Consider the following 22024-nt stretch of genomic DNA (forward strand, 5'->3'; position numbering starts at 1 on the left):
GAATATGTAGCTAATAATAGAAACTGCATAATAAATATGTTTGATACTAAAGCTTTTAAATACAGACAGGATGTAACACAAACACACATGCTCACAAACACACACTGTAGAAAGGCAGTGCACTCACAGGGTCTCTGAAACAGGGTATCCCAAACTTTATTTTACTGGTTTTATCAGAATTACCATGTACCATGGAGAGCAGTCACAGTTAGTGGCAACACACATACAACAACTTTCCTCCTATCATTTGGTCTTGACCAGAAATTAATTTAAAAAAGAAAAGAAAATTAATACACGCACACACAGAGAAACAGCGGCAAAAAGAAAACAAATCTTAAAAATTATTACAAACATGATTATTAAAGTTACTGTTCCGTTAAGAAAAGAAAAACCCCCCACATCAAATCAAAGTGACAAACATAAAAAACCCTGAAACACCCCGAAAGTGCAAAGAGGACAGAGAAAGAAAGAGAAGATGAATGAAAGGAAGGAGTGAAGAAATAAAAACCAGAATTTGTTGGCACAAAGGAAGAATTTAGGAAAGAAAAACAAAAAGAGAATTATTCAGCAACCAAGATAAATGATCGACAGCTCGGAAAACAGATGGTTTAAATACAAACAAATTATCCGTTGAGAGACTAAATCAGATGCACAGGCAGATATTCATAACTATACTTGGATGTTGGTGAATAGAAGCAGTTCTAGAGATAATGATTTAGGGGGCATAAAAAGCAACCATAAGTGAGACACGAGTCAAAAAGACAAACTAAAAACATAACGCTGTCTGAATCAAACGACAACAATCACTGACAAAAGGCAATCTCAAAAGCCTCCAACGCCAAAATAAAAGTAAATGGAAGCAGATGGAAGGAAAAAAATTAACCAACCAAGAATGAAGAAAGAGGATGCATGGGAGGGCAGAGTGAGGCAGCGATAGAGAAATAAGCTCTAAGCAAACTACAACTTCTCCAAAAAGGCAATATATGTCATTCTTGAGTGTAGCGAGTGTTGTTGTTTCCTTTAAATAAATATGTAGAATTAATTCTCTATGGTTAGTGTGATGGTCGTATAGTCCACCTCACTTATAACACTGTACAGTATATACACATTATTATTATTATTATTATTATTTCTTTAATGACAAAATAACCTTTAGATATACATAAAGTATTCCTCATCCTCTGTCGGAGAATACAGCCACAGTATTAGAAGTAGCAAGCAGTGTCTCTTTTTTTTGTACAAATAACCCATGCAGCTCCCATATAGATTACTTATTTAAGATACATAACTTCTTTAAGATCTCATCTCTCATTCAATAACAGCAGATATTGCCTTTTTTAACAAAAAAACTTGATGAATTCATTAGTAATGTGCAAGTTACTCCAAAAAAAAAAAAGTCATCGCATCTTTGTTTAAATTAAAAACAAAATGTTGTTAAGCTCTACATACATTACAAAATGTAACTGAACAGAAAAAAAGGAAAACCTGAATCTGTACAACATTCAAACCTTTTTTAGTCAACACTAAGGAAATGGGATACAATTCTCTATAACTATATACAGACATGTTATCATTCATGCACAGTGTCAACAAGTAGCACATTGACATTCCAAAATATGGAAAACATGGCATAGGGAGACAGAGGGTAGAACGGGAGCTGGGAAGAAGATACGGAACAAAAGGAGAACTGCCTGTTTTGGTTACTTTGGCAGCAGTGAGATTGAGAAAGCAAGATAGAGAAAGAGGGTGGAGAGACACAGGGACAGATAAAGACACCATAACAATACACATGCTGGGCAGGAGAAGTCCACATCAGTCTCTCTGACCCAGAAATCAACATATGGCTGTAACTTCATTTTTTAATTATTATTATTATTATTTTCATCTTCTTTCGTGTCATCTTCTTTTTCTTTCTTCTTCTCTACATCACCATCCTTTTTTCTACATGTTAAATGTTGCATTTTAAGGTAGAGAATAGCTCTGGTAGCCTTTGTTTCCAGCGGTACATTTTTTTCTCTGTAGCAAATATTGCTCCGCTTGTACCAGTAGGGGCGTTTGTCCTTCCTTTTGCTCATTTTGTCTGTCCGATGTTGCTGTTATTTATTCCTCGGTCTGTCAGACAGACAGTCAGTTAAAAAGTGAATATGGCAACACAAACATATCGTCAACCCTTACATTAGAATCAACATTGTTAATGGTTTACAACTGATTCAACACCACTGTATTTTTACATCAGGTACATCATTATTATTGTGTAAATCAGAGACAGAAAACACAATCTCTGTTTTTTACATCAGAAGCAACTCTGTAAATGAACCAACGTAGTAGCCGTTTCACATAAGCGACAAGAACCAGTGCAATGCTTGTCCGTCATTTAAAAACCTGCCCAATTTTGTTTCAAACCCCACCACAGAAGAACAAAAGTTAAAACAAATGCAATCTACAGCTCATTTTTCTACTCCTTACTAGCTGTTAGTGTTAATATATACAGTGATGACCTGGCTAACTTTTGACCCTTTAAAATGCAGAATTTCAAACCAAAGCACGAAGCTGGACTCAAGCGTTATTGTGACTTGAGCTGGAACAAATTGCTTTACAGTCTTTGCAGGAAAGTTGCTAGTTGCAGATAGAAAAAAAAAAGTTAACTTCAACCAGAAAGTTAATATTTGATGATGTACAGCCAAGAAAAGTCTTTAGCTAAACAACAGCTAACAATGTTTAGTTTCCAGCCTTGTTTCAAACTCTGAACAGCTGTCATTAATCTGCCAATAAGGTTCATGTCAGACTAGCTCTTAAGCCAAAGTGAATACACCCAGAGAGACGGTGCAGCAACGCCAGTGCAGCAAAGCCAGTGCAGCAAAAGAGCTAAATTCCCATAAAAGAAAACTTTTAGCATTTAAAAAAAAAAATACAAGCCATAAATTTAATGCACGAAACTGCATTTTTGCAAGCATTTGATTCCTGCTCACGCTAGAGTTCACCTCAAAATATTAGGCAGCTGGCACATTTTAAGTAATTCCAACATGATTTAGCAATATCAAAGACAATACCTTACTGAAGGTACTCAAAAAGTGATGCATACAGCTTTAATATCGTTATTCCTTCTTTTTTTTTTAAAAGCAAGCTAGCATAATTTAGTTTTTTTACAGTGTATAAACCCTCAGCTCGTGCCAGTGAAGAGACAAATACATACAAATTTAAATAAAAAGATTTGAGTTCTGTTAAAACAACATCAAGCCTTTTTTAATGCTTTTCAGATTACTAATCAAATATGAATTATATTTGGTGTTTTAAGAAAGATCCATTGGTTAGAAAACCCTTTACAGATTGGACTGCAAACATTAATATCTGATATAAAGTTTTCCCTTTGGCAAAACAGGGGTAAACTGCCACTCCAAGGCCTTCACTTAAGAACAGCTACTCTAATGATGAGCCACAGATTGTGCTGAGTTTGACAAATGCAAGTAATGCAATATCTCATTATACTGTAGCTATCAAACGACATATACACCAAATGTCTTTTCTTAGTAGTTTTCAAACTGTACAACAAACAAAACTGCAGCAACAAAGCCATTTTTCTGTAGCACTGTCTTCTCAAATTTTCATCCTAGTGTTGTTGTGTAATTAATAATTTTTTCAAAAGCTATATTCAGAGTATTTATATCGTTGCAATTATCTGGATTTGCCAAACTCATCCAATCTAAGCCAGCCCAGGTCTACTTTCTCAGGGGTTAAAATCTGCCTTTTACAAGAATCCTGCCAAGTTTAAAATGGATTACATCTAGTCCGGACTACTTACTTTTACAGATGACATTATAAATACAATTTATCATATACATCAAGTAAAAAACACATTAGAAGCAGAGGAATTCTGGACTTATGGACTTTTATTATGCCTACATATACTGTAAGTTACGTGTATGCTGAGATCTTTGTGAGTTTAGCTGAATGTTGCAATAGTTAACAGTCTGAAGTCTAAACTTCTCTGACAGTCGAGACAGGCTTTAAAATGTACATAATTCTGGGCCCTTGGTGTTCGAGGTTTTGGGATCGATTTGTTGTCTGTCTAATACTGAATTACAGAAAGCAGAAGATTTCCAGACATTTAGTGTTTTGGAATTTTAGTTTGTGAGTCTTACGATCTGGCAGTAAGTTTGGTCTGCACGCAGTAGACGTAGTGTTTCATATGCCCCGGTGTCCTTTTAAGCTACTAGCACACTATTAGGATGATAAATAAGTCCAAGTGGGCCTCTGTCACATCATGCACACAGACCAGGGGTAATAATTTAAGATCAGTTTACATTGTTAAACTAACAAAAGTATGCTACATATATAATAGAATAACAGAGACTGTTTGTGCCCATGTCACAAAGAGAGATTATACACTTTAGGAGTTAATTAGCTTTTAACCAGGGCGGACTACCATGGTAACCTGGCTACTGAGAATTAAAACACTGGGCTATATACTCCACAGCAGGAGGAGATTTGTGGGGACAAGTGTTGTAACTGTATCCCTGTTAGCTTTCTGTTATTGCCCTGAAACCGGTGTGAGCTTGTCAAACACAGGCTGTCTGAGATTAGATGTAACCTGTGTTACATATCCACATTTACCCCGTCCTCTACGCTGACGTCCGGCCCAACAAAAAATCTTTTTCAGCTATCCCTTTATCTGATGGCTTTTGTGTTAAGACTGAAAACTGGCAGATGAACTAATGTGTCAAGTTCAACAAGAATGAGTAAATCCCACAGATCACATTAAGGTTATTTGTTTGAAAGCAACTTACCTTTGAATAAAGAAATATGACAAAGCCAGATGGTAATTGCTTTCTTTAGGTTAAGGCCTTCGTCATCCAGACATATTATGAGTAAAATGTTTTTGACTAGTAGTGTTTTTTGGAATGAAAAGTTGAAGCCTTGTCTGAATGAGTACTTAGAAGCAGCAGGTTGCTTTTACAATATCTAGGAAATTCTTGATGCCTGGTGTGGTAACATAACAAAGACGTGCAGCTATTATCTCATGTAGCCCTGCGCTAGTTTGAAGCAAAGCTCTTTTAACTGAGAAGTCAATGTGTAAGGTTTACCAATATAAGCGCCTGTTAAATATTCCCCTTAACGACCAATCTATGTGAAACATTATAAATCAAGGGTCAGGGTTAGGGATTAGTGGTTATTACAAAGCCCTTGAAGATTTTGATTGGTCCAGCGACCAGCCAGGTTGGCGATGCACAGAGATAATGACTGAAGCTGTTAAGTAAACCAAGTGGCAGAAAATGAAGGAAAAGAAGGCCTATAATGGGTGCTAGCTAGAATTTTCAGGCTATTTAAAAGTTATGATTCAGAAATGATGGCGGCAATCCCACAGGTGGAACACCAGGTGGTTCCATAGTAAAATCAAAAATACCTAGATATTTATGCAGTGATAATAGTTTCTAACAGTTTTCGACGGTAGAGTGGCCATTTCGTCTTCTCAGACATGACCTTATTAAAGGTAAAAGCACACTAACCACTTCTTGGTTCAAATTAGTCCTTAATTCATTTACATTTACAGTATAAAGCAACAGAAAGAGGGTCCGATCAGGAGCGCATGGCGTAACCGAGACATTCAGAAGGAAAACCGTGAAGCTGTAATGTACGATCAGCTCTTTATATTTACAATTCGAACCTCAGTGACGCTTAAAACATTTCATCTCACTGAATTTGCTCTCCTGCGAAAGTCATACTCGGCATTTCTACAGGCTGGGAGAGCGAGAGTCAAAAAGACCTCGAACACGAAAGCATATCTCGCCTCACGCAGTGAGAGCAAGACGAGAGGCGTTTTTTTTCACAGTACTTGACCATCTTCCCACAACACACAAGCAGGGACACCCACTGTTACACACCAGCACACACACAGTTAGTTGTCATGAAACAATTGTGGCAATGTATCCGGTTTCTTCTGATTATGTTTTCAGTATTGTCTGGTCATGCATGCACATACTGATAAAGTTATTCTTTCTTTGTCTGTCTCACTCCTGCCTGTTACAGTGTTTGGATACGATGCACTACACTGAAAGAGGGCTCCTGCTGAAACCACTCGTTCTCAATAGGAGCTTTTATGGTGCGTACCTCTGTTTTAACCTCAGTCCAAGTGTTTAAATTCATTGTAATTCTGTAAGGTCGAGCCAGTTGGGACACGTTTAATAAGATGACTTGATTGGTTTGCACTTTTAGAGTGAGACGCGAATATATATCTTTGATTTTTTTTCCTTTTCTCATTAAGCTTCCACCGTTCTGGATAATTTCGCTTCCTATTAATCTCATGTTTTTTGTTATCCTTCCATGCATCTGTACCTCTTTCCATTCTGTCTTTATCTGTTTAAATGTGCACTCCTTCATCTGTACATCCATCCATTCATCTATCATTAAATCTATTGCTGAAGGGGGGACTTATAGAACAACGAGACAGCCTTAATTCCTAAATCCAAATTCATCCATTCATCCACCTCCCCCTTGTTTTTTCCTCCATGTTTTCTTGCTTTGTCCCACCCTTCTCTTCAACATCTCCTATCATCTTAGAAGCCCTGGATGTGGCAGTAGGCTTCCAGTGAGGAGAAGAGGATGTAGAGGAGCCACAGGCTAACGAACAGCATGGTGGTAAGGGCCTTCGCAGTCCGGGGCCCACCCAGCTCTCCACCAATGTCTGGTCGCCGTCGGTACATCAGCATGGCGACACAGATAAAGGCAAAGATGGTGAAGAGTGTGACCGAGAAAGCCAGCGTGCCAGGATCTACCCTGAACTCCTCACCCCTGCTGTTGTGGTAGATGGCAGCAATGGACCACGCCACCTGTTGAACAGCAGCAAAACTGAATTTAATAACATGAGACGCGGTGAGCATGTACAACAAAGGAAACAAAAGCAAATATAGACTTTGCCAAAGGAGACAGATGGGTGTGACAGACCATACCACTTGTCAGTCACACACTCATTCATGCAGAATTAAAGAATAGGACTCATGCAGTAACCTATCATTTATACCAAGCACAACATAATAATTTATACTACAGCAAAATGACAAGCACTACTGCATTTTCTCTAAATAGCTATCAATCAATACATCTTTAATCAAATGTGCTGGACTTACCCCAATGCCCAGAAACACATTGACAGCATTGGAGCCTGTCACATTACCAATGGATGCATCTGCATACTGATCCTGGATAGCTGCTACCTTACTGGCAAATGTGTCTGGATGAAGAGAGAGAGAGAGAGAAAAAACAGAGTTGTCATTGGCCATAAAGTAACTGGTGATCGTTGTTACAATCTCTCATGTTCAAGTTAATGAGAAAGAAAAAAAAAAGATCAGATACAGCTGATCGCAAGATAAAAAACACTCTTAATTCTGATGATGACTTATTAAAAACTTTGACTTTCCTATTCTTCTTCCGTCACCAAGAAATGAATGCAACCGTTTTTGTGGAGTGAAAGTGTAAAGCAATAAATAAAACAAAATGTTCCATTCAGTGTAAATTAAGTGTTACTGACTAAATGTCTAACACTGCAAACAGACTGACACGCCTAATCACAAAATCCCCCAACTGTGCCTGTTGCCTGTAACAGTTGCCTTTGTTATCATAGAGTATTTGAACTTTTTTTTTTTTTTTATGTTATTTCCACTTTCAACCAGAATAACAACAATGGATATCTATGCCAAAGGTACAAGGAGGGGAGGCAAAAGATAGATGAGGAGAGGAAAGAGGAGATATAAGTTGGATTACACTTTTATCGTCATGGACAAGGTAAGATTTCTGCACAAAAAGATGGATGACTTTGTAGCTCTTCTAAGGAATCGGTTTGACTTCCATCAGTGTATGGTTCTGCGTTTCACAGCAACACAGAATTAATCAAGATCCCATTGCTCCCACTGACAAACAGGAATAATCTAAGAGTGGTAAGAAAAGAAGGTTTAAAATACAAACGATGAAACACTGGTCACACTGCAGTGAAGATATTGGTCTGTTAGAATCAATGTTTCTCCAACAAACAGCCATGCTGCTGCTGGAAAACCCAGTAGGACTGTTACTGGAAGATTTGAATTATGCATCGTGCATTCTACGACTTTCACATGACTGAGCAGCTGTAATGGGATAATTTCCCGCTGTGAATTATGAAAATTATTCAGGATCTGGTAAATTTGCAGTGATTTCTGTGTTACACAAGACTGCATGGACAGATAAGGACACTTTTCATGCATGCATAATGTATATAGCTATTAATACAGACCACATACAGAGCACTATATAAATCTTGTTTTCTATTTTTAGACAGGCAACCTTAAATTAGGAGCCACAATCTTTAATCCAATTGCAGTGTTTCTTCTACAGCAGCCAGCATATGCACGATTTGCTCCGAGATCAAGAATTTACAAAGTTGAATTGCAGTTAGGGGGAACAAACAGATTTTGGCCTGGTGACTAAGAAGCAATGTGCTGCGTAGTCCTAAAAATTTCCCCTGCCTAATGTTTGCCAAACTACAGCAGCTCCAAAGTCATGCTCTTCCTTCCTGCACTGAAAGGAGCAACGGTGACTCTGCCAGATCTCAACAATAGGCTGTTTGGTGAGCAAATAGCCAAATGGTCAGTTAGCACTCTTTTCTGGCTAGCTTCTCTTTGTTAGTGATTCATGTCATCTTGCCTTTCTCTGCCAGATACAACAAGAAGAGACAAAAACTGTGATTACGGAAGAAAGAAAAAGATGAAAAGAGAAGGAAGGGATTACTTGAAGCAGCAGCCAACCTGGCTTTGGAAAAGAGGATGATGGGAGGATCAAGAAGTAGATACAGGGTGGTGATAGATATGACAATTGGCCTGTGAAAGAGACTAACACCTGTCTGCTGGGCTTATGGATGTGTGTCAACGCTCTGTGTGTTCCTGTTTTTGTGTGTGTGTGTTTTCTGTATTAAGAGCGCATACTGTATGTACACTGTGTCTCTGTGTGTTTGCGAAGTTTGCCACCTGGGTCCAATCTGATGCCATGTCTCTACCAGCTGGCAAAGGCATGCACGCCTGTGCATCAAATGGTCTTAGAGTGCTTGTGAGCTTGATTGAGTGGGTGAGTCCGTGGGTGTGTACGTGTTCAGCAGTGACGTGAGTGTGTGTTACTGTGAAACAGGTTCCACTCTGAAGCTCCTTATGTGACACTATGGCTCCCTGGAGAGCTTTTTGCCCTTTTCCACTACCTCTCTGTCAATCAGTCACTGCCTCGCTCTTCTCTTTTTGACGTCATGCTCCTCCTTCTTCCCCTCTCCCCTCTGTTCCTGTTTTTCCCCATTGCCTCTTAAAATGGAAGAACATGCAACTAATATGCTCAGGAAAATCTTGGCATTTGGAACGTTTATAGTGTTAGCAATAAAGGAATAAAAACAGAAGCATTAATCCTCTGGGGACTGTGACTATCCAAAGGAAATCTGGCCCTCTTGAGATTCCTTATTATAGATCACTGGTCCACAAAATACTGAACAATACACAGAGGGGTATATAAATACTCAGGGGGTATAAACCAGTTGAAAATCTTTTTAAAGATATTTTGTTCTGAACTGGACAGTGCTGGGAGACTGATGTGTGGCAGCTCTTATTAGTTTAATTGAAAAACATTCAGGAATATTTATTAATTTGTTACTTTGACAGAGGGTCAAAGAGTATTCGAGTATTTTACAGTGACTGATCATAAATATCTTATCTATTTACATTTATTTGTCAAAAATCATGTCTTACATGACATATTTATTGTGATACAATATTGTGAGGATACATGATGACTATCAGCTTCACTGTCCTGAACCAACATTTATTGCACAATGCTTTTATCTTCTGTATGTATCTTTTTTTTTTCTCTTTTAAATCCCTGCGTATTTTCCTCAGTTTATATGCTCGGATCAAATTTCTGAAGCCATTAGGAGTCATGATAATACACTGCACACATCAAGTGTACTGTGGAATCACGAACCAATAAAGTTTTACCTGAAATTTTACCCGAATACCCGCAAACTACAAAGAAATGTGAGCTTCTTTAGTTTCAAATTTTCCTAACAGCACCGCTTTAGTTGTTTTCTTTCTATCTCCCTTTCTCCATGTGTGGGTTAGCCTGGCTAACTGTGATAAACGAGGGTAACTGACATAGAACCACAGCACAGGATGGGTTTTATTAACTGTAATAGCCACAGAACTGAGGTCTGTTTCTTTGTGTGTGTGTGTATGTGCGCGTATGTGCGGTGAAGCCACAGGAGGCTCTGTTAATAAGGCTGAGAGCTTCAGAAAGGCTGAGCCACTTTGTTTTCATTCGGCAGCTCTACACATTGTGTGCAGTACTGTGACTTGAGCATCTCTGTGTATGTGTCCATAAATTCAGCTGATATCAAGTGCATATTTTTCTTAGTGTATGAGCATATATTACATGTACAGCCATATGCTAATGTACTATGTGTGTATGTATATATGTGTGAGTATAAAGTAGTATGGAGCACACGCTTTTTATCCCTAAGCTCCCTAAATGGGAGGCAAGGGAGCACCTGAGCCTGACATGACAAATAGCCTTATGGTAATAGCACATGGTAGTCACAGTACAAGTCATTGTGTGTGGGGGTGTGTGTACACAAGTGTGCAAAATCTCTTTCAAGCTTTAATGTTTTTCAGATAGATGAGTGTGCTTGTCTATTACTCAAGTCGTGCAGTCGTTTATGTTTTTCCATGTTCTAGTTTATACATCTAGCAGTCAAGTACACACTGTATGTCTGATGTATTTGTCTGTGTGTGCATGTGGGGACCAAGGTTAAAACATATAATCACCCAGCCATCGCATTTGGTCATTCTTCACACTTACGCAAGATGAGCCATGTTGCTGTCGGCAGACTGCACTGCTTTGTCTAACGGGGACCCATATGCAAAAAATATTGTGGCAAGACGCCGAGAACTACTGGGTTAGTTCTGGTACAAGTTCACTGAGAATAAGAGCTCGGGAAATGTGAGCTCTGAGGTTCTTTTGATCTACTTTTATGTTGTTTTTCTTTGGATTTGTAATAGCAGAAAAATAATATTAATGAACATCAATACAAAGATGCTTTCATGTGGAAAAGCTCTTCAAAGCTATTTGTGTAAAGCAAATTTAGTGAATATTATCATGATGCCAGAATTACGCCGATCATTTTCTAGTAATGGATAATTACCCAAGTCCCATTCCCTGTTACTAAATAACCATGACATTTCTTTTCTGGATGAGTGAATTTGAGTTGAGACTGTATAATTTGCCATAAACCAACATAAAAATCCCCTGCATACTTTGTAGTCTATAGTGCAACAGATCACGCTGAAATATATCTCATCTTTATGAAAGTTGCTACTGTATATATAAGAATTACTAGTTACTTAGTGTTTCTCGAACTTGTGAAGTTTTAATAGCGTGCCTTGATATTCATTCCACTGTAGCTTTTGTTGATTTGTGTAGTAAATTGAGCAAAGAACTGAAAATATCAATATATATTCCTTGAGGTGGATCATTGATGAACAAAGATCTTTTCCTCATAATGACTTTACAAAGCTAAATAGCAAATATAAAGAGAGAACAGGATTTGATTAAAGCTGGCACAAGGTCCAGTAGATGGCAAAAACATATACTGTGATGGATTCATGTACGCCTACACATACATGTATATAAACATAAAGGATAAGTGCTCACACGCTTACCTGGTACTGAGGTTCCCAATGCAACAAATACTACTGCTGTGACAGAGTCTTTCAGGCCTACTGTGCATCCAAAGTGAGAGGCCAGGTCCCCTGTAAGGATAGGAAAGGAATAATTTCCATCACTATACTTCACAGCATATACTTAGAAGAAAACAGATGCGTTCAGCTGTTGAACAAACCATCATTTGTTGTGTATCTCTTGTCAATCCCTCAGGATATTTAAAGTCTTACCAATCATAGCGGTGAGCAGTCCGATCATGCAGATGGAGACTACAAAGCAGGCCCAGCCATTCCAATACTCTGTGGGCGGGACGAAGGCGAACAGAACCTTCCAGAATACAGTGAGGAAATGCATGACGTAGTCAAAACACGAGGGCAGCTTCTCCTCCCCACACTCCTCATCGTCGTCATCTTCACCTGGGAAGAAATAGGGGGAAAAAAACATACATGGTAGCTAGTTGAATCCTTGAGTCTTTGTTAAAAGCGCAGATTGTTTACACCAATTTAACCTCTTAAGCCCCAACGCCCCCTGATATGGGGGCAAAAGGCAGGAGATCAGGTAGGCTTGGGGCTTAAGAGGTTAAATAAGATCCACAAGTTCGAGACCCAGGCACATCACAGATCAGATTCAATGTCATCCCTGCACTCCCATGCCTTTCCTGTTGCTGTAGTTGAAAATGTTGTTTGAATCTATAGTCTATAGTGATTTAGCCTGATAACCTGAAAAGCAAAATCCCTGTGTGTTTGTGTGCGTGTGTGGTTGCAAGCCAAACCTCTGCTTTCAGAATCAGAATCATCTTTATTTGGCCGTGTTTGTACACGCGAACAAGGAATTAGACTCCAGTACACTTTGCTCCCTGCATGCAAAGAAAAGAAACATTTTTTTAAAAATAGGCTGTATGTTAGAAACTATGCAAACTGAGTAGTGCAATGTGAATATGTGCATATGGCCTGAATGAAAGCAGGGAGTTATTTCATAGTGTTCATGAGAGTCACGGTCCTGGTTCTTTGACTACGTTTTTGGGTTGATTATGGTTATGGTATTAGTTAGTCTTTAGTTTTATATTTCCTAGAGCCTCTGAGTTTTCATTATTTACAATTCTAGTTCTGTAATTCTTGTTGTTCATATTTGGTCCCTTTCTGTTACTTGTGTCTTCCATGATTCTCTTGTAGGTTCCGAGTTCTTAGTTTCCTCCTGGTCCAAGTTTTTATGTGTTTTTATATTTTTGCATTTTCATACTACAGCAACAAAAAGCAGCTTCATTCAGTTGATCCTTGGTCTCCGAGTCCTGCGTTTGGGTCTCACCTTACCTGCCACGGAGCGCATCATGACAATGAGAGTAACTGCCTGGGGGAAGAAACTACCTCTGTGGAGTCTGGTTTTCACAAACAGCGCTTTGTAGCACCTGCCTGAAGGTAGCAGTTTGAACAGTTTATGTCCAGGATGTAAGGGGTCTGCAGAGATGTTTTCTGCCCATTTACTAACCCTGGACCTGCACAGGTCCTGGATGGAGGAAAGATCAGCATCAAGAGCAATCCTCTCTACAAATCGGATTACTTGTTGCCGTCTGACCGGCAGCTCTTGTGGCAGGTTGTACTACCTGATTTGATGTGAAGTACAACCTCTGCTAGGTCTTCTTCCGGATAGTCTACATGTGAGGACCACTTCGAATACTGTGAAAAGGTGGTTCCTAGGAATCAGAAGTAATCCACAGTAGGTACTGTATTGTTGAGGATGGTGGAGGGGGGAGGGTTTCTCTGAAATTCCACCACAGCCAACCACGTTTGGTTAGGCTGCTATGTGCAGATCTGTGTGAGTGTTTGCTGAAAGAAGGGAATAGCTGGAACCTGAAATTTAAATTACTCTCCTCACTCAGTAAAAGAGAAACGCTCACATGCTATTAGAAGTCTGTGCGCTCGCTGTATAAGTGGCTGTTTTTCTGATCCATTTATAAATGAATGAATAAAACGAGACCACCTGCTGCTTCCATGAAACATGCTGACTTGGTGATTCCAGGGAAAGCTATAATCTCTTATTGATTTCACCCTTGTCATTCAGTCACTGCATACTATTAACATTCAAAGAGGTGGTGATGCATTAAAATGTTCCAAACAACCGAATAAAACCCCATTAGCACTCTAAACCCAGGCGAGTTTGGAGAGGTTTCAAACTGCAGCTGCTTTCCCATACGGAGTTGTATGAGGTCTGACCTTAAAAAATATATTTAGTTATGTTTTAACCTTACATCTTAACATTTAAATATATAGCATTTACACATTCATGATTGTCATGAACAACAATCCATTTGCATGTTAATAAACTGACTGCTGTTTTTTTTGTTATGCTCATGAAACAACTGGAAATAATCACTGTCTGAATATTTTAAGTAACCTTCAAAAAGAGGCAGACAGCAAGACTGTTAAGATGCTTATTATTATGATATTACAAGAAGCCTGATATTTAAGTCTTAAACATACTGTACTGTGCAAAAGTCTTGAGCTGCATTTGATTTTTGATGCATATGTTGCATTCAACGAGTGAGACGTGGTTTTGAATAAGAGTTCTTTAGGCTTCTTAAGGTCTTTCAAAATTTTTGGGACATTGGCTGCTTTTTTACTCATTTTCAATCCAGTCGTTCATCTTGATCAATTTCAAATGAAATTTTTGGTTTGTTTTTTGTTCGTATAGCCACTTAATAAAAAAAAGGCCCCTCAGCCCATTAATAAACTAATCTACACATAACAAATAGCTGTTATCTATCTAAATAGAAAATATCTATTTCAAAAACAAAATTGTTTTTACTATTTTTTTTTAATTGAATCTATGAAAAAATTCACAGTTTGACAGACTTAAAATAGTATTTTTGCATCAATAAGGTGATTCCCAGTGTGTCCATAAAAACTGGGGAAATTGGATAATGGGAGAACAAAAGAAATGGCAGTCCTAAAAACTATTTACAGATGGACAGTATCTGAAGCCATGTCCTGACACAGGACTCAATAGACGCATCAGACACTTAGGTTGATTCATTTAATGTTTGGCTCATCCGAAATGTGTTAATGGAAGGGTGGCTGTGAAGAAGGAATTCTTAAGAAAGGGAAATGGGGATAAAATGCTGAGGTCAATATGTACACAGGAGGTCAGCAGAGAGGTGCAACAGTATCTACTGCCATTTGTAAAACATAATAGAGGCTCTGTTGTGGTTTGGGGCTGCATTTTAGTCAGTAGTGTGATCTTTTATGAATTATGAACACAGTAGACCATCAGATTTTGATCCACCATGCGAAAGTTTTTGATTGGTAATGGATGGCTTTTTCAGCGTGACAGTGATCCCAAACACACTGTGGATAGTGCATACCTGCATAGAAAAACATACAGTCATGGAGTTTAACATTACAGCATCATCTTGGCAGAGAACAGAACAAAAGCCAGCCAACACCCAAAGAAGAGCTTTGAACATCCTCCAAGAAGCCTGAAGATCTATTTCCAAAGGCTACTTGAACAAAGGCTTGCTGAAGAGAGTTACGCTGTATTAAAGAATAAAAACAGTCCTATCAATACTTGACTTTCAAGCTTGTTATTCTTGTACAAAACATTTCAATATCAAAATATAAAGAAATGTGGGTAGTGCAAGACTTTTGCTGAGTTATGCACCCGATCTTGGCTGTGTGCTGTGCGGTTACTACACACATGAACTTGGATTAACATAAAAATAAATGAACTCTAATAAGGCCAATAATTTCCTCTTGGGTCACTGTTTAATGTCATTAAAAATAAATGTTTCAAATCATCAACTATAAATGAACATAAGGGCAGTGGAAAGAGCAATACCCTCATCTACAATAATGGTTTGCAGGACACACTCTTACACACACACACACACACACACACACACACACACACACTCTGCAATGAATTATAAAACAAGACTCTCTACCTGAGTTATGTCACTTTTCACTGTCAGCAGCTCTCCTTCCCTCCCACACAGTCTGTTACGGCTGAATGGAGCCATTTCTCTCTGGCTTTCTTTCTACTTCAGTTAATGTTTATATGTGCCCTTTTATCACAGCCTTGGTCTCACTATTTGGCTCTTTGGTCTTTTTTTGATTATTTATTTTCTAGCTCAGTATGTTTAGGTGCAAGCATCTGAGCGACAGAAATACCAGCACATTAGCAGACTGCTAATGTCCAGTAAAGTTAAAATATCTACTGCATACAGTCTAAAAACAATTTGATCTAACACAAGGAAAATATGCGCCGTTCCAACCTGTTTTGACTGTCTTGTTATTCTTTAAGTGCATCCTAAAGGGCTCAGTGTTCAATCAGTGCTTTTGACTCACACTGGGATATATGCAGCACACTGCTAGTTGACTCATTTGTCTTGAAATTTAGCATCCATTGTGTGAAAACAGGAGACAAGATAATGACTGCTGAACTGTTGTTCCTACATGCTCAATAATATGCACAAAAGCAAAAATCATGTCCAATTAAGTCATCTTAAAGGCCTTATATAGCAACAAAGACAGAGTTGTTCAAAAACTATGGATTTAATTCATTCATTTACTTTTACAACAGCATTAAAAATGTCAACTTTTCCAGTTTTCAAAGGGAAAGGGTTGCAAGGGAAAATGTGTATTCCCCAAGTGGTTGGCAGCGTTTTGGTTGCTAGCATGTTGGCTGCAGTTTTTTGCTACTATCTGTAGTACAACTTCAAAAAGCAAAGTTGTACCTCAGTACTCCAGCCAACATGCTCCAGCCAGCATCACTTCCATTCAAACAGGTGCAGTAATATGCTAGTGACAGGTGGTTGCCAGTGGGTCACTAACCGGTCTGTATTACTGTGTAAGTGGAGCTTCAGCATTCATTTTCTTAGCAACTGCCATCAGCCTTCACTGACCAGGGAATACTTATTCTTTACTCATGACTGAGGTTGCCAGGTAGTCGTTGACCATCTGTAGCCCTGTGAGGCTGGGGTCTTATTCATTGATCCTAAAGTGTCACCGTGTGATTGTCACATTTGTTAGTGTCGTAGCTGACCACTATGTTGTAACATACATAAATTTCTAAAAATTAGTAAAAAAAACCCCCACATTTATAAAACCCTTTCTATATAAGGATCACAAAGTGCTTCACAACAACAATGAACCAATGAGGAACAAGCAACGGATTATGATCAGATAACCAAACTGCACCCTCATCCCTCTATCTCAATCTTCTACTTATGCCTGACTTGCATGCTCTCTTTCGCCTCTGTTTATCTATGTCACACCTCAGTAACGTGTCATACTGATAATGTTTTTATACTAGAGTAAGTTCTCAATTTTCTCTTTTCATTCTTGGTCACATTTGGTTTCTACAGCAATTTTGTAGTTGTAATTTGTAATTGAATATTATGTTACTCCCCTTCAGTCGTCATTCTTCACTCAAATATGAGTGAAGAAAAAGCCAGAAAAGGATGGAGGGCCCACTCTGGGTCAGGGATGAGACCCTGCCCCAAGTGGAGGAGTTTAAGTATCTCGGGGTCTTGTTCATGAGTGATGGGAGAAGGGGGCGGGAGATCGACAGACGGATTGGTGCAGCGGCTACAGCGATGCGGACGCTGTACTGGTCTGTTGTGGTAAAGAGAGAGCTGAGTGTAAAAGCAAAGCTCTCAATTTACTGGTCGATCTACGTCCCTACCCTCACCTATGGTCACGAGCTGCGGGTAGTGACCGAAAGAACGAGCTTGCGAATACAAGCGGCAGAATAGGCTTCCTCCGAAGGATGGCTGGCCTCTTCCTTAGAGGTAGGGTGAGAGGTTCGTAGAGCCGCTGCTCCTCCACATCGAAAGGAACCAGTTGAGGTGGTTCGGGCATCTGACAAGGATGCCTCCTGGGCGAGGTTTTCCGGGCATGTCCCACCTGGAGGAGGCCCTGGGGCAGACCCAGGACACACTGGAGAGATTATATCTCTCAGCTGGCCTGGGAACGCCTTGGTGTTTCCCCCGGATAAGCTGGAGGAGGTGGCTGGGGAGAGGGAGGTCTTTGCTTCTCTACATTTTCCAGCCCCAGCCCCAGATAAGCATAAGAAAATGGATGAATGGATGGATGGATGGATGGATTATGACTAAATGGCATTGTGAGTCTCTTCACATCATTCGGGGCATGTGTTTGATATCGTATTGGCATTCTCTGATATTTATTCGAAACTTTGTTTGCTTCCACAAAACAATTGCCTTTTGGGAGTGTATATAAAATCATAAAAACAAAATGAAAGAGCAATGCAAAATCACATAAAATAGTGTGTGATAAGGTTGGGCAACTAATCACTTTCTTAACATCAGGGAAGAATAGCGAGTTTAAGGGCTTTAAGAAATAAAAATTGATTTGTGGTGTGAGATGGGCTGAGGAACAGCTGTTTCCTGAGTCATCTATGTATATACATAATATGGTCTATTCACCCACTCCACATGCAATCAAGCTTTTAATAGGCCAACTTCATAAATTATAGTATAGGACAGCTAATGCATTCCTCCTCCCTCTATCTCAGTCTTCTCCCCCATGCCTTACTTGCACACTCTCTTTCCTCCATCTCTTCCTATGTCACTCTTCTGTTATGTGTCATACCGATAAAGTTGTTATTCTAAAGTTAGTTTTCAATTTTCTCTTTTCATTCTTTCATTTGGTTTCTACAGCCATTATGTAATTGAATACTCAGTGTTAAGTCCTTATTTCATCCCCTTCAGTCTTCATTCTTCACTCAAATATGACTAAATGGTATTGTGAGTCTCTTCACATCATTTGGTGCATGTTTGATATCCTATTGACATTCTCTGATATTTATTTGGAGCTTTGTTTGCTTCCACAAAGCAACTGCTAGCCTTTTGGGGGTTTATATAAAATCATCAAAACAAAATGAAAGAGCAATTTAAAATCACACAATGCTGAAGAAATGGAAGGCCAAACAAGCTAAAGACACCAGGCGCTGCCCCACATAGATATCAATATTTTTTATTTCTCACCCTACTACAGTAGTAGATATCTCTTACTTGTAGTTGCTCACTGGGCATGCCCAAAAGCTGTGCTCTCATAATCTAGGAAGAAGATAACAGACTGCAGCTCTTCTTTACATGCTTGCAGCCAAGCAGGATGCGTTTCCATGACTATGTCTGCCTATTGGAGTGTGTCCCTTAAATGATATGGTCAGTGGTCCTGGGACTTGTAAAAATCATGCCACTGTCTGTTTCTCAGATTTATAGACACACATCCAGACTCTAAAAAAGAAGCGCACAGAGGTTTGAAACTGATGTGGCCAAACAAGCTGTTTGCCAGAAAACCCCAGAGTTAAACAGATCACTTCCCATTACAAAAGAACAGAAAGAAACACTTTATTAATTCTGTCAAGCTTCTTTGCTGTTGCAAGAATTGTGAAAAAATGCCCAAGCGCATTGAAATCAACAGAAAAGGGGAACAATCCTTACAACAGGACTGTTAAGTCTAATTGTTGAATGTTTGCCATTATGCTTCTTAAATTTGTAAAGTCTGAGTTCAATCTGTAGGATCAAGACATTCCTTTGTCCCTGAGCACCTCTCCAGTCACTCTGTGCTGGGGGAGGTTTTATGCAGAAACATCCTATCTGAAAGATCTGTTTCTTGTGATGTTGCTTCCTGCTTTTATGATCCTTTTGGTGAGCAGGAAGTCATGCATACAGAGACACATGCACACAGAGAGACACACATTCTCACACACTCACTCAAACACACACACACATTTTTACCTGCATACATACACACACACACACACACACACACACACACACACACACACACACACACACGCACATATACATACAGTGCCTTGTCTTTGTAACCAAGGGGGTTACGAGGGGAGGTGCGTGTAAACTATTGTGTATTGTGTGAACTGTTTTCCCAATAAAAGGCAGCAAGCGGAGGCCGGATTTGGGGGTCATCTTGTGGTAGATACCAACAAGGCCTCCCTTGCAAGTAAATCGATCGATCGTTGACTGTCTTGTTTTCTTCATGATGAATAAGTCTCTAAACCAGCGGGGCTTGTGGAAACACAGACCCAACAAGGACATCAAGGAAAATTTGTCACATTGAAATACCAAAAGACACAATCATATACCCAATATATGCACAGAATACCACAGAAATAAAACAAACAAACAGTGGAGACAACTGCACGTCAGTCATCCAGGTACCTTCAAACGTGGTGCTGTGATTTGTGCTGCTCGTTAGTGTGTTTCTTTGACACTTGTAATTTGAGTCAAACCACAGACGCAAGACACCATGGTTGTTAAAAATAGGCAGAACTCAAATTTCGAGAGAACCCCAGGACTTCTGAAGAACCTCCCTGCATTTCTGAGGACATGTCCATAATCTTCAAAGCCTCGTTTGCCAATAAAACAGATTTTAGCTAGCTCCTACATTCTTTGATCAAATAAAACCAGGGACCATTTTCTACTGTACTCTGACAGCTTTGAGACTGATTGTGTGTGTTTGGTGCGTCTATCAGAATTCATGCTGGCATGCTCATGTTTATATTCATGTTCCACTGGTCCTGTCATCCTGTCTGTCTAGGGCACACATTGAAACATACGCACACAAACAGACTCAGGCTGTCAGGCACCAGAGTCACAGGAGAGCTTCAAGTAGACACTTGACAGTTAAACTGGGCTAAATCTTTTCTCAGTATGACATAAAAAAAACTAATTAACCTAACTTTGTTATTCAAAACATTTTAATTACTGGTGAGATGGTCTTTTATTGCATCCAGCAAAGACTCATGCCATCCATGGATATGCTTTTGAATTTGCTTTATTTGTGCTGTCAAAGGTTTTGAGCAGCTGTCACATAGAACCCATCAGTGAATTTGTTCACTCAAGACAGACAGTAAACAAATAACAAAATCAACGGTGACTCAACCGTTCATTGTGATTCATCATCTAAAGAATGGAAATTACAGTTTGTGCACAAAAGAGATAGAAAAGTGGTGACATCAATGTAAGAGAAACAAAGTTCTTTCTTTTTGCAAACACCAGCATGAGAGTCACAGTTTGTGAAATTTTTCTCTCTGATGTTTGTCAAAAGCACCAAATCCCATAACAAAACTTAAACAAAGCATCAGCATTGGTTTAATTAGCACTCAGAAATAATAAAAAAACCTAAATCTGATGCATGAACGCACAATACAAAGACTTCTAAACGTTCTCAATCTGCGTATTTGTTCTTGTTGATAACATTTGTTGCCAGAAAATTCTCTTGTGAACATAAGTAGAATTCCATTTCTGTGGATTTATCTTCTTTCTGTGTTTTTTCCTCGAATACCTATGTTTCCCTCGGGTGTGGACGCACTCCCATAAATAACACACCCACATGGACCAGGTGATGAACAGCAAGATGTGGGCTTAGTAATTAGAGGGCAGTGGAGTATGGAGTGGTTGTACATCAATCTCTTTTACCTTGTTTCACTTTTTTCCAATCATTCCGTCTTAACAGTCCCTCTCTGTCCCCTTGATTTCCTTTCCATTGATTTTTTTGTCTTCATCTAGTTGTCCCTTTGTTTGCGTCTGTGCTCTTCAGTCGGTATTGTTCATTGCATTTAAACAAAACTGTGTTCAAAACTAAACCAGGGCCCGCATGTTCATGCAATCAGTGTGTTTATTGTTGTTTAACCACTTATCAGCCACCAGATCCACTGGCAACCCACTTAAGACAGATTAAGATCAATTTCTTTTCATGGAAACTGGCATACTCAAAGGAATAAGCTTGTGAAACAATAATTGCAATGCATATTTGACACCTTTTGGTTTTTAGTTTAATGTCTGAAAATGCCCTTTTTTGGCATGTGTCTAATTTTAACCTAACCTTCCCATATGGAAAAGAAATAGAAAAAACTTATAAAAGATTTGCATCAGCTTTAGCTTGCTTCATATAGTGAATCATATAAGGCTTATATGATTTACTCATGAAAGTGGCCACTTTCTCATTGCTTTCATATATTGTTTTAGGAAGTATCCAAAACATACAAGTTTCATTTATATAATTTTTCAAGGGATCTTATATCTGTTTTCACTCTTGTATGCTTTTCATACAAGTTTCACACAAGACAGATACAAACTTTATAAGAGTTATATATATCTTTTCCATATCGGTTAACCCTAAAGTGTATGGATCCCAGGAGACCTGGTGGATTTGAAAAGTGTGTGATAAGCTTGGGTAACTAATCACTTGCTTACCATCAGGGAAGAATAGCGAGTTCCAAGGTTTTAAGAAATAAAAATTGATTTGTGGTGTGAGATGGGCTGAGG

The 22024-nt window shown here is 39.0% G+C and overlaps 1 protein-coding gene across 3 annotated transcripts in view; it reads right to left on the reverse strand.

The window, feature by feature from the left end:
• Positions 1 to 133: 133 nt before the first annotated feature.
• Positions 134 to 22024, reverse strand: part of slc8a1b (solute carrier family 8 member 1b) — a 145559-nt gene continuing 123668 nt past the window's right edge. For all 3 annotated transcript variants that reach the window (XM_085296301.1, XM_085296302.1, XM_085296299.1), the window contains exons 8-11: positions 11946 to 12131; positions 11715 to 11804; positions 7122 to 7225; positions 134 to 6824 (exon numbers count right to left, since the gene is read on the reverse strand). In XM_085296301.1, coding sequence (XP_085152427.1) covers positions 6552 to 6824; positions 7122 to 7225; positions 11715 to 11804; positions 11946 to 12131 — 653 coding nt within the window. In that variant the 3' untranslated portion in view covers positions 134 to 6551. The remainder of the gene's footprint in view (positions 6825 to 7121; positions 7226 to 11714; positions 11805 to 11945; positions 12132 to 22024) is intronic.

Source organism: Mchenga conophoros, linkage group LG13 (assembly GCF_057382185.1).
Source record: "Mchenga conophoros isolate Kocher_MC1m ecotype Shallow Benthic linkage group LG13, M_conophoros_male_GT1.1, whole genome shotgun sequence".
NCBI lineage: Eukaryota > Metazoa > Chordata > Actinopteri > Cichliformes > Cichlidae > Mchenga > Mchenga conophoros.